This window comes from Nesoenas mayeri (assembly GCF_963082525.1).
Source record: "Nesoenas mayeri genome assembly, chromosome: 5".
NCBI lineage: Eukaryota > Metazoa > Chordata > Aves > Columbiformes > Columbidae > Nesoenas > Nesoenas mayeri.
Genome location: NC_137548.1, coordinates 51,691,176 through 51,717,560, shown reverse-complemented (window position 1 = coordinate 51,717,560; position 26,385 = coordinate 51,691,176). Strand labels below are relative to the sequence as shown.

The window sequence follows — 26,385 nt, the reverse complement described above, 5'->3', positions numbered from 1 at the left end:
AGTTCTCTAATTGGTCTAGATTCCTCTGCAGGGCCTTTCTGCCCTTGAGCGTGTCTACAGCTCCTCCCAATTTAGTGTCATTGATGAACTTACTTAGTATTCCCCCAAGTACTGTGTCTAAGTCATTTATGAAGAAATCAAAGCGTGCAGACCCTAAGAGGCATCCCTGCAGAACCCAATTAGTGACTGGTTGCCAGCCCGACATAACCCCATTTACTAAAACTCTTTGAGCCTGGCCCATCAGCCAGTTGCTCTCCCACTGCATTGTGTGTTTATCCAGCTGTGTGCTGGACATCTTGTCCAGGAGGATACTGTGAGAGACAGTATCAAAGTCTTTACTGAAATCCAATAAGATCACATCAACAGACTTCTCGTGGTCAACTAGGTGGGTAACCTTATCATAAAAAGAAATTAAGTTTCTTAAGCAGCGCTTCTGGCTATGGGAAGTCTTTATGATGTCTATTCTTAGAGATGCTAATAACACCAGAATTGAAACTTCCTGGAGGTCAGGGGTTGAAGGGCACCTTCTGTGTTGTAAATGCCATCACCTTGCTAATTCTGGTGCCACTTCAAATCTCTCATAAATGGATTATGTTTTATTTTAAAACCAATTCCTTTTTATTCCTTGTTACAAGAACCTGTCTAATTTCCAACCTAATTTAAATGAGCTTTCTTTTAATATTAGCACTATCTTTTACTTTAGTCTTTTCCTTCTCTGCCTCCATTTCCCCCTTCACTTTTTAAAACATAAGGTACTTAGGATCTTAATTGTAAAATTTTGAGATGCTTGTAAGCAAAATTTATTTGTTCCCAATAGCCTAGCAGCAGGCATTCAGTATTTCCTCCCTAGGTTTTTGATCAAGTTCCTTTCTGCCATATAACACCAATTGTTGACAGGAGTCAGAGGCTCTCAGATACCAATAGTAATACAACATGTGATTTGGCTGCAACTTCTGTCTTCAAGATGCAATCTTTACATGCAAGTGCTGTCTAATCTTCAAAAGCTGTGTTCTAGAGGCCTGTTATATTAAATTATGTTCTGTAGGCATGCATCTGCCAGATATACAGTTGAGTAATCCTGCCTGGGATTGCAACATAAGAAATTGCACTGTTTTATATCTTGCTGTGGTGAAAAGTTCTGTATTAAATATGTAAGCAACCCTATAGACAACATTAATGAGTACAGCTTAGTTATAAATTTTCTATGCCACTTTATTTCCCTTTTAAAGTTTATTATAGTATGATTGTTATTTTAATGTTATTTTAATCTCTCTAGATGTCTTATGAATAATGTCCCCTGACCAATTAAAACCTAGAAACACCATGTTATTGAATTGACAGTAATAAAATTGACAAGTAATAGGTATACACTTTCCCTTCTTTTACTCTTAAACTTAGAGAAAATACATGGTTGGCTGCTAGTTTGTATTGGCACATGTGACAAAGTTCCTTTAGTGTTGATCTACTTGAATTTTTTTGTCATGGTTCTTTCTTATGACAGACCAGTGTTTGAATTCCCCCATTATGTTTTTGAGCATGGTGAGCCTTTTGTCCCCTAATTGTCCTCAAGGTTAGTTGCAGGCTGGCTGTGATTAACATTGGAAAACCATTAGGACATTTTTGTTGTGTTGAAAGATTCTTAGTTATGTTGAAGGATTGGGTTCATAGGAAACGTTGTCTTTATGATCTGTCTTGAAGGTGACTATGAAAATGACAATTTCAAATGAAAGCATCATGCTGTATCTTGTCACAGGAATGATGGGATGCAACATGAGTGATGAACATGTGAAGGTGCTGAGTGCCATCAGATGTCTTACGTGAATGGGATGTAAAACCTTAGTAGCTCTGACCTCTATATGGACTAAAATATTTAGTTGCAGAGCAGACTTGGTTCTGTACATCCTACTTTTTTCAGAGGCAGATGTTGAAAGTTAGTGGTTTTGGAAGTGAGTATGAGAACATCCTCTACATGACTGGCAGTTTTGTCGTTTAATTAGTTCGTTCTTTGTGCTGTCAGAAGGTGACTAAATTGCAATGAATGCTTTTGCTAAGCTTTTCTTTGATTTATATTCTTCTCCCTTTTTATTATGAAAGTGGAAGACTTAAGTTTGAAGGGTTTTTTTCTTTTCTTTTTGAAGGTATATGTTGGCGAGCTTCCTCAAGATTTTCTTCGCATTACCCCAACCCAGCAGCAACAGCAAATCCAGCTGGATGCCCAGGCAGCACAGCAGCTACAGTATGGAGGACCCATGGGTACAGTAGGCAGACTCAGCATTACCGTAGTACAGGTATACATGGTACCATCTCTATACAATTGAGGAAATGTAATTAAATAATAATGCTAATCTTATTGGAACGATGACAAAAAAGATGATGTTGTGTTGGAATTTGAGTTGCTGAATTACTTGTATATAAGGAATGAGTAATTTTTTTAAAAGTTTTTGAAGCTACTGGAGCTGACACTGGTCTTTATCAGGTTCAGTTGTTGTTTATTTTTAGGTGTTTGTGCATACAAGAAAAAATATGCTGCTTGAAGAATAAAACCTAATGGCTGTTCTTGATGTCATGTCTGAAAGTAACTACTTTTTATAGAATCACAGGATAGTTGAGGTTAGAGGGGACCTCTGGAGCTTATTTAGTCCAAACCTCATCCCACCCCTTATCCCTGCCACAGGCCAGTTCCTTAATCAAGGGTTAAAGAGGATGTTACATACAAGAAAAGGCTGAGAGAGCTAGACAACAGCCTTTGGGGGAATCTTATCAATGCGAAGTCCCTGCCATCAGGTATGATGATCTATGAAGAAGACAGCTTGGCTCTTTCCAATGCTATCTAGAGGAAAGACAAAAGATGCAGGGGGCACAAATTGAAATACAACAAACTCTATTTAAGTATATGAAAAGCTTTCTTACCATGAGAGTTGTCAAATAGCAGAACAGGTTGCCAAAAGGGTTTGTGTAGCTTCTGTCCAGGGAGATACTCAGAACTTGACTGAGCATTTGACCCTGCTTTGAGTGGGGAGCTTGGACTAGCTAGTCTCTAGAGGTCCCATCCAACCTCAGCCATTCTGTGAAACACTTAATTGTGTCAGTGGCCCTTTGCTGGACTTGTTCAACTATGACCATGTCTTCTTCTGGGCAGCCCAGAGCTAAAGACAACAGTACTCCAGATATGGTCTCCTCAATGCTGAGTAGAAGGGATCATTTTCCTTGGCCTGCTAGCTGTGCTTTCCCTTATGCAGCCCAGGATGCTGTCTTTGTTGCTGCAAGGGTGCACTTCTGGCTTATTTCCAACTTGGTGTCCACCAAGACCCGTACATCCTTCTCTGCAAACCTGCTCTCCAACCAACTGGCCTATAGCCTATAGTGATGCGTGTGGTTATTCCTTCTCAGGGCAGAATGTTGCTTTTTCATTTGTTAAACTTTGAGATTCCTGTCTGTGCACTTATCCAGCCTGTCAAGGTCCTTCTGAATGGCAGTACAATCCTCTGGTGTCCCAAGAGAGATAGTTTTCTATACCTGTCTGGGAGTTTATGCAGGATTGCTGTGGGAATCTGGCTGCATGTTGAGACATGTGGCATTATGGATAGGAGACTTAGCATGGCATAGTTAACCTGTGAAACGTGAAAAGCTGGTTGAAGTCTTTTGTATTTAAATATGTGCTGCTAAAGTAAGTAGAGCAGCATGCCTTAATTCCGTTATTAATAAACTGGTGGAAGATCAGAAAATGTTTTTGGGAAGGTAATTTACTGTTCTCTTTTTCTTGGAGATATATAGGAATGGTGATGAGTTTGTCTAGGCACAGTTAATTGTGTCATCTTAAATTACTAGACAGACAATTTATACGCTCTTTTCTTTGGCAAAATTTTGTGATAAACTGCTTAATCTCAGGACTTCAGAGTCTATAGAGTACATAATTTAGGTGCCAACTTTTCTACTTTAATTGTTAAACCTAGATTTACAAGAAACAGTTGAAGACCTTACCAGCTCTAATATATGAGTTACTGAAGCAGCATGTGCCATGAAGAAGAGGACTTTCGAGGCCAGATCTGCAGCCATTATGACTAAACCTTATGCAAGTCTCAGCTGTTCCAGTTCTTTAAATGTCCTGTAGGTGGCAGGCACCCTAGGCACTGTATTTTTTTTAGTTGTCTTACTAAGAGAAGATAGGCTACTTAGTACGGGTCGAAGGAACAGCATGTCCAAAGAGTCCAATTTCTACTTTGACATAGCTATGCAACAGTACTCAGTGTTGTCTTCAGGACTGTCATCAACTTGTTTTGTCCTATTCCTCTGATGTTACAGAAAAAGTATGTTGGATATCTTCTGATTCTGTACAGCATCTGTTTTTATTGTAACGTAGAACTTAAGTTACCCACTGAATTAAGTAATACTGAATGCACACATTGAATTAATTGAATTTTCTAATAACTTCAAGAAGCATGATTTACCAGGTTTTACCTCAACTGAACTGCTTTTGCGGTTTGTGCTTTTGTATTGTGTGATATTCTTGAAGCTACTGGATTTCTGTATTTCATTATTTAAAAGTACTTCAATGAAAGAGGACAGGCTTCCTGTCACTTTAAGTTCAGGATTGTATATTGGAAAGCAGATACCTAGGCAAAAATCAAATTTTTGGTTTGGTATGAAGTAACTTACTTTAGATATGGTGAAGATGTGTATTTTCAGCAACAGATGGGTTAAAACAAGGTTCCCATTCCAAGGTCTCCCAGCCATTTAATGGTGTTGCTGCCTTACATTTTGATGTGAATGCCTTTTTTTTTTTTTTCTTCCTTCCTATCTACCTCATAATCAAATCTAGCCTTTGTTCAATATTTGATCCTCTTTTTGAACTAATAGTAATTAATTTCTCAAGTTAATGTAAATATAGTACACTTATAGGTTTTCTTTTCTTTCCAGGCAAAATTGGCGAAGAACTATGGAATGACCCGCATGGATCCATATTGTCGAATACGGTTGGGTTATGCTGTGTATGAAACTCCAACAGCACATAATGGAGCCAAGAACCCCCGCTGGAACAAAGTTATTCAGTGTACTGTTCCCCCGGGTGTGGACTCTTTTTATCTGGAGATATTTGATGAGGTCAGAACTGCTATATATTTTCCCCTGCCTCCCTGTCTCCTATTTGGACTGACGTTTGGGTGAAGTTTTGCAAAAAATGGTTGAATTACCAAAGGCTGTTTCTTAGCTGTACTCTCTGGGAGGTGACAAAGCTTTTTCAGAATCTCAAGAGCAGCAATGCATAAGGCTTCATTCCTCCCAAGAATGTCAGAGCTATTACTTTTCCTTTGGTAGCTGATAAGATGCATTAGCAGGTTTCCCTGCAAAGGAAGAGAAGAAAAAAAAGTCTGAGTGGTGTTTAAGCTCTTCTTTGCAATAAAAATGCCCTGCACCCTTATATTCTGTACTGTCCCTATTAAAAATAGCCTGTTTATACAATACTGTTTTACTCAGAAGTTATTCAGTGTTGTTCTAGCCCAGGAGGGCCTTGGAAGCTTTCCCAAGCTTGGAAATGCTGAGTGTGAAATAGTCAAATATAGACTCTCTGTAGTCACTAGGATTTATTCAGAGAAACTAAGAGGCTGCAACTGAGGCTAAAGTCTGTAGTTTGTATCTTTTTGCTGCGTCTATTACTGTGTATAGTAAAACTTGACACTGCAGCAGCTGTGTGGTCATTACACAAGTGGGGCTTTTGGATGCTGTTTTGTGAGTTTAGTGGATTGGTTAAAGTGTCCATTTCATTGCTGCAACAGGGTGGCAGATCAGTACTTTTGTCTGGTCTTGAATCACTGGAGTTAACAGCCTATGTTAGGAGTATAAACAGAAGCTGTTTACATTAATTTAATGGCCTCTAATATTATATCACTAGATTTACTCAGACTATGCTGATATGAACATGTATTTATGGAAGTGTTCTGCTTCAGGTTTTCTATTTCTTATTAAATATCTGCAGTCAGTCTATAATGCCACTTCAAGCATTGTTCATCCTTGTTGGAAAGGAGGTGGCTAAAATATTTCCTGACACTTCAGTAGCTTCAAAAGGAATAACTTAAAAATAAAATTGGCAAAATGAAATAGCATAAAACTGAAGGAAGTGTTAGGTAAAAATAATTTTAAGATTTTGGGTATTTTTCAGGGCATTTAACTTGATGCTGTTTTTAAATTATATTCCAGCGGGCCTTTTCAATGGATGACCGCATTGCTTGGACACACATTACAATTCCTGAGTCTCTGAAACAAGGAAATGTGGAGGATGAATGGTATAGCCTGAGCGGAAGGCAGGGTGATGACAAAGAAGGAATGATTAATCTGGTTATGTCGTACACGGTAAGCCAAGTTTGGGGTGGGAGGAAGGGAGAGAAGCTTCTTGGGTAATGGAGGGTGATATTCTAGATTGAAGTAGAAGTAGTTTCATTGTACCTTACTGGGTGTTTGTGCATGTTTGCATTTAAGATAATGATAATTTTGGGAATAGCAGTCAAAAATATTGGTTAAGGCAGTAAATACTTTTTGGTGAGGTGGTAAATAGATATTTATTTACCCGGTTTTGCAATTACAAAAATTCAACTTATTCCTGAGCTAATACATCTATTAAAAATAAATCCTCAGTCAAATGGTCCATTTTAATTTCTAATTTAATAATAATAATTTTCAAAAGCTTGGTGGAATCTGAACAATAACTTATTCCCCCCCCCCTAATCTTTAGAAATTCTTTTCAACTTAAAAGCAAAAATAACGGAAAGTCTTGTCTGTCTCATGTCTTTCTTGGATAGTTTGAATGCTATTTCTGATGTCTGTTTTTTTTACTTCCATTCTTGTTCATTTGGTTCTCCTCCTCATGAACTGCTGACTTACACTGGTCCATGTAGCAGCTCATGGACTATTCTTTCATCTGTCACTTTTGTCTTAAAAAGCTGTTGGATAACATATGCAGCCCTGAATGCCTCCTACTATGCTTGTCCATCATCAAAAGTTCCAAGTTGCTGTTGAGAGCACAACTGGGAACAGATGTTCCCTGCTGTTTGAAATTCACATTCTGTCCCACATCAGAACAGTTGTTTTGTTAGCCCTAGGATAAATGACTTTGTAATTAACATTTAAAACTGTCTGCCCATGAATGTAGTGTACATAGAATTTGACCTTTTAATTTTTTCCAGGATAAAACTGAACAAGAGTTGTGATAGTAAAAGGGAATGGAGTTAAAGTACTGGTTTACCTAAAAAGTAATTGATTTGAACTAAAATTTGCTTTTAGGAGCAGTATACTGCTTTTAATAAAAATCAGGTTTGTGCTAAGATTTCAGTTACAATGAATATGTTGTATATTTAATAAGAATGAGGCACGGAAGCTGATCAAACCTGTATTTTAGAATACGCGTTTGTCTTCAGTAACAAAATTTCAGTGACAAAAATTTATCAAATTGTTGCAAAAGGCTAGTTTGACATGATGCATTTGTATTGATTTATGGGCAAGTTAGTTGCCATTTAAAAGCATGGTAGTTTAGTTAATTTACCTGAGATTTTGCTTAATATATAAATCAGCACTTAATACTAGTCATATTGTAATATTGAACATGGATTTGCAATGTCACGATTTGTTTGCAAATACTATTTTAATTGCCGGGTTAAGGTTTTTTTCTATATCTTGAGTAGTTTCCTCTATTCTAATCTGTTGTTTTTGTGTGAAGTCTTTGCCAGCTGCCATGATGATGCAGCCCCAGCCAGTGGTCCTGATGCCCACTGTATATCAGCAAGGAGTTGGATATGTGCCTATAGCAGGTATGTTTTCTCTCCTTGAAGACTGTTAACACTTCCAGGTGAAGGGTTTTGCAGAAATAACTACCAAATTTCTCCTGGTTTTCAGAATGTAAAAGAAGCTAAGAATGACTTTGTCCTTAACCATTTTTCCCATGGTACGTTTTTGGGAAGAGTGACTGAATTAAGTGCAGTCTGCTTTCAGTCTTATACCCTGTTTAAAAGAGCTGTGTGGGTTTGATTAAATGGATTTGGATGACTGTCAAGTTAAAACAAGTAGCTTGAAGACTTCTCTTTTTGAATATTTATTTTAGACCAATGTCAGGTCACTGAGCAACTAAATATATAGCAGGTTGTACTCTAATATAATGTGTGCTTATTTAAGGGGTGGCAATCCATGCGTGAAACTTTTCAGACTTCAGAAAGTGCACTGAATGACTTGTGTTGTTAGAACTGCAGTTTAAATAGCCTGTGAAGGGACTAACTCTTCTGTGGTCTTTGAAGATGCTTTTGAAACATGATATACAACATGTGAAGTGTGTAGCACAGTGAATGAAAAATGTTAGGGAGCTCTGAGATAGTTACGTATATACATCAAGAAGAGCTAAAGCAGGTATTATCATTTCTCTTGAACTGTGCAAAGTAAGTTTTGTAAACTTAGGTTTTGTAATTTTTATATCAGGGATGAAAAGTTTAAAGTATGTAAATGAGCTTGAATAACTGATAAGTAAAGTCCAATTGGGTTTTTTGCCTTTTTCACTTACAACTCTAAAAAGCTCCCGTTTGTTGTATGAACATTTATTCAGTAATATGTGCACTTTTTTAGGGAAAAGAAGATAGAAATTTATATATTTTGAATTTCTTTGCATACAGGTGTGTGAATGAGTGATAGAGTGTGTGGGACATAATTGCAGTGTTAAGGAATGACACAACAGAGAGTAATATATTATTTTTTTTTTAAAGTTTCAATTCCCAATTGAGTAAAATTTCATTCTCTATAAAAGCAAACCTCCTCAAGACAGGACTGATGGAGTAACTTAAAGAGTGATACCTCCTGTTTCATTTTTATAGAGTACAGTTATAGCAAAACATGGAAAAGTCTAGTTACATACATACTTTATTCCCTGATGAAAGCATTCAGTCTGTTTCATTTAAAGTGCTTTTATCTCTATAGCTTAATTCTCAGGATTTAAGTCTTGCTTCCTTTTCCAGTGAACTAGTTTCGACTTGGTGTGCATCCTGAAGTGCAATTCCATTGTTGTAATCCAGACTTCTGTGTAGATTTTGTGTGTTTGAATTAGATTCCATATGTGTTTTGGTTATAATTTCATCATATCCCTATACACTGAAGCAGTTAGTGAACGTCAAACATAGTTATCTTGTGTATGGTTAAAAGAAAAACAGTAGCAGGCACGGTACGTATGGCAATGTCATAGAAGTTGCTATAGAATTTCTCAAGCAGGTCAAAATGAGAATGTTTGTGTTGTAAAATTACAACACAGTAGAAATGAAGAAACTAGTTTCAGGTATAATTGAAACTAGACATAGAACTGAACAGAGGAAACTGATACTAGACCTCTGAATTTAAAAAAAACCCAAACAGAATGGTGTATCTTAGTGTTCTGTAAATTCTGTATTTATCTTGAGACTATTTTCAGTAATACTTATTAACTCTACTTGGACAAATGGTAGTAATGCCTGACATTTTAGCATATGATAATTTGACTTTATGTAACTATTTTGTTGGGCCGTATGTTCGAGTATTGCCCTTTTGCAAAGATCCATCATGTTTGTTTTAATTACTGGTATGATAATCTTCTGTAGTAAAGAATCTTCCTGATTCTATTACTTCTATCTTCAAGGTGTTGCAAAGTCCCGTCCTCCGATTTGAAGGTTTCCTGTGTTCTGGGAAGGCTTGAATGTACTTTCTTGACCTTATAAATACCAAACATATTACAAGCCACCTTTGACCTATTTTTGATCTTTTTTAAAAAACGTTACGATGATTTGTCTCTGGTATTCTAGAATTTCTGTGGGCACCATCAAAATTTCTCAAAGCACTGAGAGTTTTAAAGCTTTTGCCTATTCACTAATCAATGACCCAGTCTTAATAATTAGATGTATGGTTAAGTTTGGACTTTGAAAGTGACTTGACTTCAGAATACTTTTAGTGTTATGTACATTTAATTGTATGGCTTAATAAAAATAATTTCAAATTATAAAAGGAACCAATAATGTGTCTTGAAAGGCATTGAGACTTGTCAGAATGTTTTCTGTACACTGAACTAGGTGCTCCTCCTTCTGTGAACTCTTTCAGAAAGGTGCATGCAAACTACTGGCCTTTCCTACCCAGCTAGATTGATTGTATCTTCTGGGGAAACTCTGTTGGTACACTTTCTTTGGAATGCTGTACAGGCTTTTTTCCTCTTTTCAGTACTACTTCAAGAAGGGCAATGGTAGCACATCAGTATACTCCACAGGAATATTTTTACCCTCTTCCCATCTTCTTAGTTCAGGTTTTTTACCTATTTAGTTAAATGAGTGTAGTCTATAAGCAAGCTTTATTTGCGTCCTTCAGACAAGTGGTAGAGCAGCACTGAATAGTTTATTACATCTGAAATAGAGGAGATTCTGCTCTTGGGCAAGACTGTTAGAATCTAAGTCTTATCTATGATGGAAATACAGTGGGTGGACTAAAATGCTTATCCAGACAGTTTAACAGTTATTTGTTAACTGTCCAAAATAATTGTGCTGTAAAGAGAGATGGTGTTAAGTCAAATTTAGTTGTATCATAAAGGCCAAGTTATGTTTTCTGTAATAAAAAAATTCTGTGCGAAACTAACCTTCCAATTAAGGTCAAAGCAACTCATTCCTCTCATGTTTATCTGTATCATACACACTGAGGTAAATACTAGTAGCAAGCAGCTAGTCACTGTGGTAAGCAGATGAAGCTTGAAATGCCAACACAAGTAATGCTGTTTTCCCTGTATTTTATTGATATGGCCATAGAATATTCTTGCACCATGTTAATTAATTCCCAGAGTATTAAAAACTAAAATTTTCTGACAATAGTGCTAGTTGCTACGAACTATAGTTGCCATAGATATGTTTATGGATTGGGCTTGGGAAAATTTGAACTTGGGAATCCTATTGCTCTTCTAAAAGTTGAGTTTATCTACCATCTTCTCCTCTTTCATTTTCTAAAGATTATTTGTAGAATATTGTGGTATAGTAGGTGCTTACAGTCCAAGCTGATCTTCTTGCTAGTGTATCAAAGACAGTAAGCTAAAAAAAATGTTACTTCAGTAAGCAAGCTATATTTCTTATCAGTGAATATTGATGGGATAAATAGGAAATCAATTTGTACATAACTTATAAACACCTGTGTAAAGAGTAGGTCGAAACCCCATGTGTTTCAGGGCCCTGTCAGACTCAAGAACATTATTTTTCATTGAGGCAAAGTTTTGTGTATATGTACTCCTTCAGGTGTCTGTATTGGGTTTCATGAACTAACTTGTGATGTTATTGGCATTTGTTCAGAAAACCATGGATTTATGTTGTCTTTGTGGGCTTTAAAATACAACGCTTGCTGCAAACACCTGGTGGCTTACTTATTTTGAAAACATTTCCTCTAATTGTAACTTCTGTAAAAAAGCACATTTGGTCAGAGTGCTGGGGCAAATTAGTTGGGAGACTGAATCCTAGCAACATTTAGTTTTTAATATTAGGTAGTTTAGGTTTTACCCAATTTTATCAGTTTATCCAACTTTCACCTTTGGAAGCTAAATGATTAATTTCCTTTTAAAAATAGATTAATATTTCTTTCCCATGTCTTATTCCTTTGCCCTTGCCCCTTCATTTTCACCTGTCTTTAGGGCTTGAGTACTTTGCTCTGGGTAAGTTTCCAAGCTCTTTTCTCACTCCCATACTCATTGACTCAAGAGCCTTTGCATGAATTCATCTAAACAGCTTTATTACAGAAGACTGTATCACAAGGTATTGCCACTTGGATGTCACAGTAGAATAATTTAATGCATCTGGAAATTTGTAAAGCCCCTCTAACCACTTGCAAAGTCTTTAAAGGCACCTACTTGGATTCAAGCTATGATGCTTTAAGTAATTGGTGATAATGATGTTGATGGATAAGACATGATGTTATTCTTCTGAAATTGTAGTATGTTAATGAGCTATTCTAGTTGATAGTACTGGTTTCTAAGAAGAGAAACTTGAACCTTGCAGTTGTTCTGCTACTGCAAGGCCTGGGGAGAAGCAGGTAATGTCGTGAGTTTTGTAAACTTGAAGGTGAAGAACTCAGTTGTGCAATGACATGGGGAAGACAGCCTGCCAGTTGCCTTCTGTTAGTCTTCAAATAAGCCTTTTTGAAAAAAAATAACACCTTTTTTCATCTGTTTGTATCTTTCATGCACATCTGTTTTAGATCCATGTCAAGTTAAACATGCTACTAGAACTCTAAAGGCAAATTATGTGACAGGAAATAATTTTTCCTTCAGTCAGACTGTGACACCTTCGATTTTGAATTGTGCAAAGATGTGATGACATCCTTAACTTTCATAAAGGCACTGATCTTCAATCAAGTATGTTCAGGAAATTCTAGAATTACTCCTTGTGAGATAAAATGTCATTCTTGATGCTCTGAATTTCAGGAAGATACTGTAAATGAAACTGATATGGTTGTTGCAACGTATTTAGTTTATTCAGAGCAGTGGAATTGTACAATTTCTTTGTGGGTCCTTATGCTTCACTTTTCGAGTAGTTTGCAAAGAAGCAACATTTAAAAAAATGAGATGATGGCATGCATATTTTAGCACTTTTTTTTTTCCTGAAGCAAATATTAAGACCTATTTGTGTATTTTTTAAAAGGTGATACTGATTTCTTCCTTTAAATGAGAGAATTCATGCTGAGAAGTTTCCTGAGTTTACCCTGAAAGGGTCTATGTATGGGACAGAATAATAATGAGTTAAGAAATTAAATATAGAGCACTTGACTGAACAAGAAAACACAATAAAAAGTGTGTAATGCCTTGTGTGCAGTTAGAAAAAGTTAAGTCTGCTTTGATACTTCCATTGCTGCTTATAGCAATTGACTTGCTATTGTACGTACTCGTTTTGTGTATTGGAATGTCACTGCTAACGCCAGCATGTTTGCCATTGCCATTTCACTGAATTGGAAAACAATACTCCATTTTTTGAACACTTACCTGAGATATGTGAGCAATACAGGAGCGTGCAATTCCATTGATAGTGGATTCTGATGTGGTTTATTTTCAGTTTTCACCTGTTAGTGAAATAATGTGTTTAATATGTAAAGCAGCTTTTTATGGAACTTTGATAATTTTAAGTTTATGATAACTTTATCTAATGACTGCATATATATACGTATATTTGCTAAATTGTAGTGTGTAGTTCTTTAAGTTTATGCTTATGTCTTGCTTCCTGCTTTGTAAATCAGAAGATATGGATACATTTAGCCTGAGTGCAGAACAAAACAAAAAACCAAGGAACTCTTTACATTAGTATTTGTATAACTTGAATGTTGAGTTTTGTTAAAAGTAAGCATCATAGAGGTGTTTATTGAAAGTGACTGTGATACTTCCATTTGCATACAGTACAGCTATAGACAGCATAAACTAATTCTAGAACTGTAAGAGCTGAGAAAATGGATTTTGAAAATCATTAGTGGAAAACACTATCAAATTTCTGGTCTGTAAAATTGAATATTTAGATTGAAAATACCTCTTGAATACTGCCTGTGCAGATGTCTTGCTTCCTAATTAGCTTGTGATGAAGCAGTAAGAAAAACTGTGTGCTGGTCTTGATGATTTATTATTATTATTATTATTTTTTATTGTTTTTGGACACTGATAAGACATTGAAACTTTATTGGTAAGCTGTAGGATACTGTGGTACGTGAGAAGTGAGCCTCATGTTTCATTTGGATTAATATTTTAAACAGACCTCTTTTATAGACAGTTCCTACACAGTTTAGGCTGATAATTGGTTAATCTTAGGGTGCTGATGACTTACTGAAGGATAGTAGGAAGCTCGTGTTAGAAGTAAAACTTCTCTTGCTCAGTTCTTTCAGGTACTTTGCAACTTTAGTTTTTGAGACCATACATTGCTCACCTCTTGTAGGAAGCGTGAGGAGTGAGTTGAGGCTTGTTGAAGTCAAAGAAGAGGCAATCTGAAATGCTGCTAGATATGATTAGTGGGTAAAGTGTATTTGCAGTGTTGGTGAGGACTGCACAGTGGTTTGCCTGTAGGGTGCACTCATGGTCCGATTTGCCATATGTTTGAGCATGTGGGGCCAGACAGAATTCCAGGGACTATGATCCAAATGGCGTAAGAAGCTCTAGAGCTAAAGTTTAGGTTGTTGTGGAAGAGGCAATATATAAATATCCTTGATAGTGGTGTGATGCAGATGACTAGGCAGAGATATGGTAATAAATTTATGGTGAGAGGGACATTTCTTTAGTTGCCAGCATGAACCTTTTAAAGCATCTAGTTTCCTTTTTTGATTCTAATAAAACTTAAGACGTTGACAAGGGGAATTTTAGAATAAAAATTGGAGGACACTGATAAGTATGGAGATAATTATAATTCAGTAATGCATCCCTTCAGATAGGGCAGAAGTCCAGGGTGAGGAAAGAAATGGCAAAGAATACATTAGGAAAGATCATGTTTATAATCCATACAGTCAAACTATATTCAATTACAGGACCTTGCCAGCCACAGTTGATGTAAGTTAAGATGGGTTTAGCTGATACAACCATGAATGCAAATTTTAATATAGCATTTTTAAAGCTGATAGAAAAAAGGTTATCACTGAGATGCTAAAATATTTGTGCAAGTTACAGTAAGCATAGGCATTTCTGGTGAAATAGTGACAGGCTAAAGAAAATCTAGAAGGGACAAAGTAAGTATTGAAATTGTTCTTGGCCCTTTTTTTTAGGAGATCTTAAGTCTGAATAGTAGTAGAATGATATAGTTGCAATACGTTTGATCGTTTCAGTACTTTAGTCGTTATGCTCAGAGTTGAAGCTGCAAGGAGGCACTTGAAAATTATATCAGTTGTCGATCTGCTTTAAGTTATTTTGCTTTTTGAGCAGTTAGTCAGAATTCAGTAGAAGAGAATCAGCTTTTGATTTACTCTGGACTAATATATGAAACCTGTTTCAAAAAGTATCTTATTTTGAAGTAATTAAGGTCACAGAAAGTAAGCTAAACAGGGGAACTAAAATGTATGTAAAACAAGTTGTTACCTACTCATAGTAAATGTATGCCAAACTAAACAAACAAATGAAAAAGGCAGCACTTGGGGAATCCTAAAAAAAATCACTGCAGTAAAATGGTAAAGTAGGTTTCTGCCAAAAATTGGTAGGTTTGCCCTGATGAGGGGGTGTGAGATAATTAAATTGTATCTAAATCTAAACTGGTAATAAGGCTGGGTAACAAAGCTTTTGAAGAGCAAATGCGTAAGGAATTGAGAAATATGTATTTTAAAGAAGCAGATAACCTAGAATCATTCAGGTAATTGACTGTAAAGATACAAATATGTAAGGGAGTACAAAATAACCCAAGTGGAATGGGAGCCCATAATGGCAGGAGGAAGAAAGTGTTTAGTTTTGTCTTTGTTCGGAATGAGTGCTTTTTTTATGAGAAGGAGCCTAAAGTGGTAATTTTAAATTTTAACAGTAATTGTTAAGGTGATCAGTAAGAAAATACAGGTAAGATAACATTTATTCCCATCGTGTATTTTGGATTTATTTTGGTTTTTTTTTTTTTTTTTTTTTTTTACCACATGCAGAATGTAACCTATTGCTTAATTAGATTTGCTTTCAGAAGACTGGAAGATGGCAAACTGATTTTTGAATTTTTTTTTAACAGTTCTGAAGCAACTGTATTTCCTATTGCTTAAACTGATTAAAACCTACGGAGATTAGAATGAGCTGATTTAAAACAACTAGCTAGCTAACTAGGTAAACTTTAAGAGGAGATGACATGGTTATATAGGGAAAGCTTATACCTTAGAAGTTATAGGTGTATGAGTATGTGGGTAAGAATGATGTGGTCTGTGTACATCACCTTGCCAGCTGCATTTTGAAAATGTTATTTGCTAAGGACTTTTCCTATCACATGATATGCTGATACAATAAAGGTCCTCTTGTGGTTTAACTACTTTGAAAGGCTCATGAACAGATAAAAATAAATGATGAGTTATCCTCTAATGGAGTAAGGCCTTTGGTGGGGTGCATCATATTTTTTTAAAAAAAGTAATTGAGGGAAGGGGACTAATAGACAACTAGTCCAAGCAAAAGATCTTAGCAGTTTCCTAAGCCTCCCTGACTGCAGCAGATTGCATAATAATCTCATAGGAAGTGGGAAATAAAATCCCATATTAAGGCTGGCATTAAAGTATTATGTATAAAGAAAAATATTATGAATACATGATGATGATTTCTTGGGTTAGTCATTACTACACATAAGGATCTTTGAACTACTATAAGCTATTCTGTGAAAATACCAGATGAATAATGTTTGAAATGGTGGATAAAATGCTTGAAAGCAAATAAAAAAACTTTATCATGCTGCTGTATGAAGCAGTGCCATGTTTGCATCTAGATGCAGGTAGCTTTCCTTGCCCTACCTTAGAAACAATACAGCAAAAGTGGAAAAGTAACACACAAAGGTCTGGGACTCAGATAATTAGGGGTCTGGAACTACTTAGAGACAAAGTGAAATATACCATTTTCAGAAGTGATAACAAAAGACTCTAGATGTCTACTATAGCTGGTTTCAGTTTTGTAAAAGCAAATGGTAGTTTTTTCCAGAAAAAAAAGAGCTTAATTAATGCTAAAAGATGCCAAGTAATGAAAAGAGACTTCTGTCTAGTAATTCCTTTTAACGGGAGTTAGAAAACTCATTTTCTAAAACTGTCTTTATAAACTGTCAGTGCTTTGATTTTACACAGACATACAAGAAATTAATGAAAAATGTCAGATAAATTTTGTCTTGTGGCAGAGGAACAGGGCAAAACAGTGTGTACCTCTATTGGCACAAGAGGAATTGGTCTTTTGCTGAATTGTGACTTTGCAGGCTGAACTGGATGGAACATTAAACCAGGGAAAAATGTTTGCTTAAAATTTACTTATGATTGTAGTCCAGTTGCTTAGTGGACCTAAGTACTTTGCTTTCTTCTGAATGCAATGGAAGTTACATTTCTTGAATTTCTAAATATCAGTTATGTATATTGCTGATGTAAAACCATCTTTTTCATCACACTATAAATACATTAGGAACCAAAATATGATGGGAGCAGGGAGAAAAATAAAAAAACGCACCTTTCTGTGGTGCACTTAGTGATTCATGTGTAAACTTGGTTAATGCAAGTTGTACCTAATATTGAGCTGGACCTGTTGCCATCATGTAGTTTACCACTTCTGAACATAACTTTGGCAGAAAATGTGTTCCAGAAAAATATATTCTGATTGCAACACTCTAGGTATAATCTCTTTTTTTCTGGAATGCATGTTTAAAAAAATACTGAGGTTGCTGAGTTGGGGAGAGTCATGAGCCACTTTCTTCAAAATAATTGTGTTTTTTTTTTTCTCCACTCATGTATGGTTGTGTTTTTTTTTTGTTTGTTGTTTTTTTCTTCTGTTTGTGTTTTTGCCTGCAGGGATGCCTGCAGTCTGTAATCCAGGCATGGTACCAGTGGCAATACCACCTCCTGCCGTCAATCCTCAGCACCTGTGTAACGAAGAGGACATGAAATCTATCCAGGACATGTTTCCTAACATGGACAGGGAAGTAATCCGCTCAGTGCTAGAAGCTCAGAGGGGGAACAAGGATGCAGCTATCAACTCCTTGCTTCAGATGACTGAAGAATCATAAATCCCCACTTCCTGCATAGTCCCTGTCCTTGATGCCACTTATTTTTACTTGCCAAGCCAGGGATTTAGCTAGAGGAAGAAATTCCCAACAGCTTTCTGTTAGCGCATCCTCTGTGAAAGATTATACTTTTTTTTTGTTTGTTTTGTTTTTTAAATTTTCTTGGACATTTGGATCTTTTTCACTTTCTTTCTCAATCTGTACATACTCAGTTTAGCTTATGTCCTACAATATAGCATTGAAGCATCTTTGCTATCAGCTGTGCCGTGTGGTTATATTCTGATGGGGTGGGGAGTAATGCTGCTTTTTTTCTTTCTCCCTTTTCATGAACTTGTTCTTAAAAAGTAACTCTATGCAGTACAGGATTTACTACTGTTTGTTAGACTGAAAAAAAAAAAATTCCATGGAGGGTTTATTCTTTAAACATAACTGATTTGTTAAAGTATTAAGGTTTCATCAAGCAACCTATTTCTGCCAGAAATTGAAAGAAAGACTCTTACCTTGTCCAGTGGTGTTTAGTTACTGCTGTGATATATTGGGTTGTTTCTGATTGAAGGTTTTTAATTTAATAAGCTAAATTTCTTAGGTTGTGCTGTTGGTATTTGTAATGAGCATCTTATATTCAATCTATTCAGCGGGCACCAAAGCAATATGTTATCTGGTGTGTTTGGGGGGCTTTATCTTCCCGTACAGTATTGTTATGTATCTGTAAAATCTTAACAAGGAACTTTTAACTTGTACAGTATGTATTGCTGTAGCAGAGAACAGGACTGAGCTCTAATGTACTCCCACAGTTAATTACACTCTAACTACTGCTCGGATTAGTGCAGAAGGAAAGATATTTATACCTGGGAAATTACTAAAACCGTAAAGAATTTAAAAAAGCAGAAATCTGTGATCTAGTTATAAGGCTTATTTCTTTACACCTATATTTCAGCAAAATTACCATTTTATATTAGTGGAAAAGCTATTGTATTTTTTCCTGTAATCTGAATAAGCTTCAGAATCTTTGAATGGCATTTTGAGTTGCTCAGTGACTCATTTGACTACAGTTGCTGTAGTCAATTTATTATTATTTGATGCAGATGGAAAGAAATTCTTTCCGAGAGAAAATTCAACATATCTGAGTTGGTCTGATCCTCAGAGGAGGCTGTAGGTTGATTGTATTTATTGTTAGTGTTATTTTTTCAGATAACAGTTCATTTTGGAGCTGCAGAATATTACAGTATGCAGCAGTTATGCCTGTTGGATAAATTTCTGCGGTGTCTGTTTTTGTAGATGGTAAAGTAATGCACTTTAAATAGTATGCACCAATTTATTTTTCCAGGGATGTGCAATGTTGCTGTTTTATCTTTCTAATGCTTGATTTCAAATACTTTGACAATAGCCATAGACCTTTATATTTTCAAGACTTGGAATGAATGTACACTTGAAATCTGGGCTCTTGAATGATTCATGAGAACATTAAAGCCAGGTTTTGAATAGGGAAAAGTGACCCATATTCTCTTCTTCCCCATGCTTTGTTTCATGTCCCATGCTTAAAATATTTTCTTTACTGAAAAACTGATTTTATTCCCTCCCCTTCTCCCACCACCTACATTCAAGAAGCCTTTAGGTAGCACTGGCAGTAGAGCATGAATTTTTTTAAAAATCATACTGAAACTTTTAAAATACAGCACCAAATATCATCCCAGTTACTAACCTTTTAAAGCTGTCTTTTCATAATGCATGATTTTAAGTTTTGTTATGAATCTCTTACCATCTTAAACTTACTGTTGAAAGCATAAGTGTCTTTATATGTCCTTCAACTGGCTTTTCAATAATGAGATTCAAGGCTATAGTTTCCACGTGCTTTAGTTGTAGAGTCACCACATTTTTGTTTTCTAAAATAAAACGGGTGTTCTTCAAGAGACTAGTCTTGTCTCTTCCCTACATTCATGATCAGCTTTGTGATTGGGTAGGTGTAGAGGCATTTGGTATTTATAGCACAGTGATTTGTGACATCATTACCCAAAATGATAAATCTTCCTAAGGATTTAATGCTTAGATATCTCCAGGAAGAGTCCCTTGCTCTAACTTTTACGAAGATAACATGAATTGCTAGGGATGGAATAATTCAGGGAAAATGTACATATTTACACTTTTATATTAAAACATTGGGATCCATAGTACAGCTTTTTATAAAAGCAAGTGGTCATGGTTCAACTTAATGGCTGGTAAATTGTATTGCATCCTATTACAGCTCAATTTCAAGCCCAAAATAAACAGTTTTCAATCCTAACCACCAGAAGGGATAAGTGTAAATACAAGGTTAGTCAGGTTTATTCAAAAACTAGACTCTGGGCCTTTGAGAGAGGCTCCCGTTCTTAGAATTTTTTCATTTGTTTTGTTCTAGGCAAATGTTATGCGAAACAGGGTAGATGTATGAGTTGAAGATGGGATATGTAGGAGCAGTATGGCCAGTAGATGGATTTCAGCATGTTAGAATATACTTAAATATTGGTTTGGGATTTTTTTGTCCTGATTTAATTGAGCATTATAGCTGAAACTCTTATGTCAAGATGTTCTACTTAAGTTAAAAAGAACAAAACACTCATCATAAGCCTATTCAACTTTTCAACATACATATCCTCTCGATCAAACTGTTCATTGCCAGGTTTGAATTGGAGAAAAATCAAAAAAGGCAGGGAGTGCTTAGTTATTCTAGGGTCTGTGAAATTCAGGTATTGGAACTGGAAGTCTGTTTCTTGATTTAAAACAAATTCTCACTTATGATTGTAGCTTTGGACAAAATGGTAATGGGATAATACTGTGTTTGCTGCTCTTCACCTCAACAGCTTCAAGCAGCTTGGAGCCAAAACCAGCTGTGTAAGACTGGCATCTGCTAAAAGTTAGTGCTCTTAGTACTAGTTTGAGTCCTGCCAGTAACCTAAACTTGCTAAAGGTAGGAACATTTTTTGTCTAGCTAGATCCTTGCTACCTTCTTCTCTACTGCTCTTTGCATCTGCTAATGGTACTGAATGGTTTTGTTTGTTTGTTTTTTTCCCTTAAAAATGTTATTGCTTGTTTGGTTGATATGTAATACTGTACAGAGGATGTTTTTTGCTGTAATAATTCTGAAGACATTGTTTCTTTGTATTGAGTTCCGATGTCCAAATGTGTTTCTTGCACTCTAAAGTACATTAACTTTTTCATTCTAATTTAATAAATGTATAATCTAAATGAAAGTGTATTATGTCTCTGAAGAGCATCACAATTTGAGTCTTTGTGGACTGATCTAGAATTCAGGTATCAGTTCTTGTCTTTTATTCAGTCTTGCACATTAGTTAACAAGTTACACTGGTTCTTAACGTGATTATCTGGTGGGACTAGTACAGTACACACTCAAAAGCTTTTTAAGTGTTCATCTCTAGATGTCTTTTCTAACTCTTCTAGGTGCTACTTTCTCAAGAAAATGTTATAGTACTGCAGGTCTAGAAGACAGAATGAGGCAGTAGTTGCATTGTTCAAAGAATGATGTTGGAGGGCAAAGGAGGAGGGATGAACAGTGTGTGGGGATGGAGGAAATGTTCTGCAGCATGAGGGGATTGAGAACTGTCTAGGTGAGAGTGGTCTCCAAGTAAAGAGTTATTAAATAGACCTTGTGATGTGCTATTTTAGCTAAAATAAGAGCTGGCTTTATCTGCTAATATATAATTAATTAATTTTAAAGATTTGTTTTACACAGCATCTCTTTTTAATTCAATCATTGCCTGCAAAGCTATCCTTTTTGCTATGGTGAGCTCAGTGATTATTAATCAACTGCTAGTCTGTAGTATTAGTGTATTACCAAGCTGACATTTTGGGTTTTACTGTCCAGTGCATAGTGTGTTTTTTATCAGGAATTAAAAAAAAAATTATAGTTGAGAGGAATCTTTCAGAACCAAATTTCCTGTGATTTGTTTCCTTAATGTGCTTAGTACCTACTGTGAAACAAACTTGTGTTCAAATTGTGCTTTCTTTAAGCCCTTCAATGTCAATTTCTATCCCAATTTATGTTCTAAGGCTTGCAGTTTGCTTTCATGTTTCACCAGTATACTGTGAGAGATAAGAAAAGTTACAATTAATTTACTCAAACAAATCTTTATTGGCTTTTTCATTTCAATGCTAATCCACCAGTTGTGATGTGTGGGTGTATAAAGAGAAATAATTGTATTTTGAATTATTAAAACATTTAAGTACATCAATGAGGGCAGGACCTCTAGGAAGAAATGCAAATATGTGTTTTCGTAGAATAAAGAGGAAAAATGAAAACCCATATTAACAGGCTTCTCTGTTGCAGTTTTAAGTTGTAGCCTACTGAAGACTTCAACTTGCTCTTCTAGATCTTCAGGAAGCTTGTTTAGAAACCAAAGTTGATCTATATCCATACTGCAGTTCAGAAGGATTTTCTTCACTGTCTTGCCAAAAAGCATAATTAATTTTGTAAGAACAAATAAACTACACTTATGGTATTGCATATAGATGGGAAAAGTGAATATGTGGAAAGCAAGTAGATTGAAATCGATCTTAGCTATGTCTGTATTTCGATGTGTGGGAGAACTATGAAAGTGCTGCTTTATGAAGTATTCAAAAGATTTAACATGTTTTTAAAATATTAAGTGTGCTAATCTGGAATGTGAAGCAGACTAGATACAAATGGACTACCTTTATAATTTTAATGCATTTATAATTGGAAGAGAATGAAGGAATAAATTCTTATCTCCAAGTGTAAAATAACTACAGTGAGTGAAAAAGTGTGTTGAACTTATCTTCCATGTCTGTGCTAGCCATGTTTCTTTATGGATTAGATTCAGGAGCTTGTCACTGTCACAGGACAAAGTTTTCCCACCTTAAAATGCATAATTTCTGTAATAGTAATCAGCTTAATGTGGAGCATTCAGGTCGATTTGAAATGCATAATGCTCTTTTAAAAGTGAATTGCTAAGTAATTATTAAAGTATATATAGTGGGGAGGAATGATGAATGGGACTGGGGCTGGGGGAATGGGGCTGGCCGCTTGAGAAGAATATAAGGCTCTTGTCAGAGGGTGTAGGGAGACAACTAGGTAAGCTACGGCCTCCTTAGAATTAAACCTGGTAAGAGGGGTCAAGGACAACAGAAAGAGCTTCTTTTTAAATACATGGCAGATAAAACTAACACCAGAGGCAGTGCAGGCCCACTGATGAACGAGGTGGGTGCTCCAGTGACAGAAGATACAGAGAAAGGCAGAGATACTGAATGCCTTCTTTGTCTCTGTCTACTCTGCCGGAGGCTGTCCTGAGGAGCCCTGTACTGCTGAGGCCCCAGAGGAAGGCAGGACAATGGAGAAGTTTGCCTCGGTTGATGAAGACTGGGTTAGGGAGCAAGTAGGCAATCTGAACATCCATAAATCCATGAGTCCGGATGGGATGCACCCGCAGGTGCTGAGGGAGCTGGCTGAGGTCACTGCTGAACCACTCTCCATCATCTTTGCCAAATCTTGGGAAACGGGAGAGGTGCCTGAGGACTGGAGGAAAGCAAATGTCACTCCAGTCTTCAAAAAGGGCAAGGAGGACCCGGGTAACTATAGACTGGTCAGCCTCACCTCCATCCCTGGAAAACTGATGGAACGACTTATCCTTGGTGCCATCTCAAGGCATATCAAGGATAAGAGGGTCATTAGGGGCAGTCAACATGGCTTCACCAAGGGGAGGTCGTGCTTGACCAACCTCATTGACTTTTATGAGGACATAACGAGATGGATAGATGATGGCAGGGTGGTGGATGTGGTCTACCTTGACTTGAGTAAGGCATTTGACACAGTCTCCCACAGCATCCTTACAGCTAAACTGAGGGAGTGCGATCTGGATGATCAGGTAGTGAGGCGGACTGTGAACTGGCTGAAGGGAAGAAGCCAGAGCGTCATGGTCAATGGGGTGGAGTCCAGTTGGAGGCCTGTATCTAATGGAGCGCCTCAAGGGTCAGTACTGGGGCCGGTATTATTCAATATATTCATCAATGATTTGGACGAGGGAATAGAGTGTACTATCAGCAAGTTTGCTGATGACACGAAGCTGGGGGGGAGCGCGTGGCTGACACTCCAGAAGGCTGTGCTGCCATCCAGCGAGACCTGGACAGGCTGGAGAGTTGGGCAGGGAAAAATTTAATGAAATCTAACAAGGGAAAGTGTAGAGTCTTACATCTGGGTAGGAACAGCCCCAGGTTCCAGTATAGGTTTGGGAATGACCTATTAGAGAGCAGTGTAGGGGAAAGGGACCTGGGGGTCCTGTTGGACAGCAGGATGATCATGAGCCAGCACTGTGCCCTTGTGGCCAGGAAGGCCAACAGCATCCTGGGATGTATTAGAAGGGGGATAGTTAGGAGGTCGAGAGAGGTTCTCCTTCCCCTCTACTCTGCCCTGCTGAGACCACATCTGGAATATTGTGTACAGTTCTGGGCCGCTCAGTTCAAGGACAGGGAACTGCTGGAGCACAGGGCAACGAAGATGTTTAAGGGAGTGGAGCATCTCCCTTATGAGGAAACGCTGAGGGAGCTGGGGCTCTTTAGCTTGGAGAAGAGGAGTCTGAGGGGTGACCTCATTAATGTTTACAAATATATAAAGGGTGAGCGTCATGAGGATGGAGCCAGGCTCTTCTCGGTGACAGCCAACAGTAGGACAAGGGGTAGTGGGTTCGAATTGGAACACAAGAGGTTCCACTTAAATTTGAGAAGAAACGTCTTCTCAGTAAGGGTATCAGAACACTGGAACAGGCTGCCCAGGGTTTTGTGGAGTCTCCTACTCTGGAGACATTCAAAACCCGCCTGGACACATTCCTGTGTAGCGTCATCTAAGTGTTCCTGCTCCGGCAGGGGACTGGACTAGATGATTTTTTGAGGTCCCTTCCAATCCCTAACTAATGTTCTGTGATTCTGTGAAAGGTTCCTGTCCAGTGCAGCAGGTACATCTCCTCTGTGACTAACTCACCTTCCTGGGTGCCCTTGCATAACAGGTATGAGGCACTGCAAATGGAACTGAAGAGTGACGATGGGCTATCTAGGTTGGAGGTGTCACCAAGGTTAAGTTGGAAATTTCCTACCCTGATGTGGCCCCCATACGGTATCCATTATTGCTTTTTTTAATGTCAGCAGCAATGAAGTTACGATCAGTGGCAATCAAAAGAGACTTCAGGGCCTTGGGCTGACTGGTTCAGGAATCAGGAGCACAAATAGTATGCTCTTCTATCCTTTGAGTTTAAGAGAAAGGTGGAAGAAACAGGAGAACCCAGCAGATAACTGCTGTCACTGGCAAACTTTTGGGTTTTCTGATCATGGGTCAATCTATGTGACACCAGGCCTGCTGGCAATAGATGAGGCACACCTGTCTCAAAGGGGGAAAAGGATATTTGTGCAGGAGTTGGCAGGGCTCATTGAAAGAGCTTCTTCAAAGGAGATTTGAAGGGGGAAGGGGATAAAACCGGATGTGCCTGGGGGCAGCGTGCCAATGTTTGATGGCAGATGCGCCAGCAAGTTCTGCTCTGTGATGTGGTGAGTACACTGGAGCACATTTGAAGTGTCCTATACTAAAGCATGCAGCATGAGGAATAAACAAGAGGAGCTAGAAGGCTTGACCCAGTCCCAGAGCTGTGACATCATTGACTTCTGCAAAACCTGTGGGATGTGTCCTATGACTGGTGTGCCATGACAGATGGCTACAGGCTCTGCGGGAGGGATAGGCAGGGCAGGTGAGGCAGGGGGTTGATGCTGTATTTGAGGGAGGGGTTGGATTGTATTGCACTCACTGTTGGTGACAATGTGGTCAAGAGCCTGTGGGTAAGGATGAAGGGGAAAGCAAATAAAGCAGATGTTGTGGGAGTCTACCATTGACCACCCGGCCAGGATGACAACACCAATGAATTATTCTACAAGGAATTGCTGGGTATCTCTAGATCAAATGCCCTTGTACTTACAGGTGATCTTAATTTCCCAGATGTCAACTGGGAATATCATACAGCAAACACAAACAGGTCCAGGAAGTTCCTGAAGCACGTTGAAGGTAACTTATTGATGCAGGTACTAAGGAAAGGTGCCCTCCTAGATTTGTTGTTTGTAAACAAAGAGGGTCTCATGGGTGAAAAGGTAGTTGGTGGCTGCCTTGGTTGCAGTGACCACAAAGTAGTTAAGTTTCAAGTCATTTGCAGTAGAAGAAAAACTACAAGCAAAACTTTGACCCTGGATATGGGAAGAACAGACTTTTAGCTGCTGAAGGAGCTACTTAATGGGGCTCTGAGCAGCCCTATCTAGTTGAAGATCTCCCTGTTCATTGCAGGGGTTTCAACTATATAACCTTTAAAGGTCCCTTCCAACCCAAACTGTTCTATGATACTTAATAAGATCCCCCTGGGAATCTGCTTTTGATTATATTGGGGTCCACAATGCTGGTCACTTTTTAAGCGCCATCTCTTTAAGAGTGTGGGAGCAGGCAATTCTAAAGTATTGGAAGTCAAGCAAGTGGGGCAGAAGGCCAGTTTGGCTGAGCAGGGATCATCTTCTATAACTTAGGCAGAAAAGGAGAGTGTATGGACATTGGAAGCAAGGACAGGGAACAGGAGAGGACTAGAGTGATGCCACTGTAAGGATAAAATTCACGTGGTCAAAGCTCAATTAAGAGTTCAAGCTGTTCATCACTGTGAAGGACAACAAGGCT

The 26,385-nt window shown here is 37.6% G+C and overlaps 1 protein-coding gene across 2 annotated transcripts in view; it reads left to right on the top strand.

The window, feature by feature from the left end:
* Positions 1-22,361, top strand: part of TOLLIP (toll interacting protein) — a 30,802-nt gene extending 8,441 nt beyond the window's left edge. The window contains exons 2-7 of one of the 2 annotated variants that reach the window (XR_013922229.1): positions 2,139-2,288; positions 4,918-5,100; positions 6,193-6,345; positions 7,706-7,796; positions 17,470-21,283; positions 22,003-22,361. Coding sequence is in view for 1 of the 2 variants with exons in the window: in XM_080346098.1 (XP_080202224.1) it covers positions 2,139-2,288; positions 4,918-5,100; positions 6,193-6,345; positions 7,706-7,796; positions 17,470-17,684 (792 nt within the window). In the remaining variant the exon portion in view is untranslated. Of the gene's footprint in view, positions 1-2,138; positions 2,289-4,917; positions 5,101-6,192; positions 6,346-7,705; positions 7,797-17,469 lie in introns of both variants that reach the window. The other variant, XM_080346098.1, reaches the window with a different exon arrangement.
* The last annotated feature ends 4,024 nt before the right edge of the window (positions 22,362-26,385 follow it).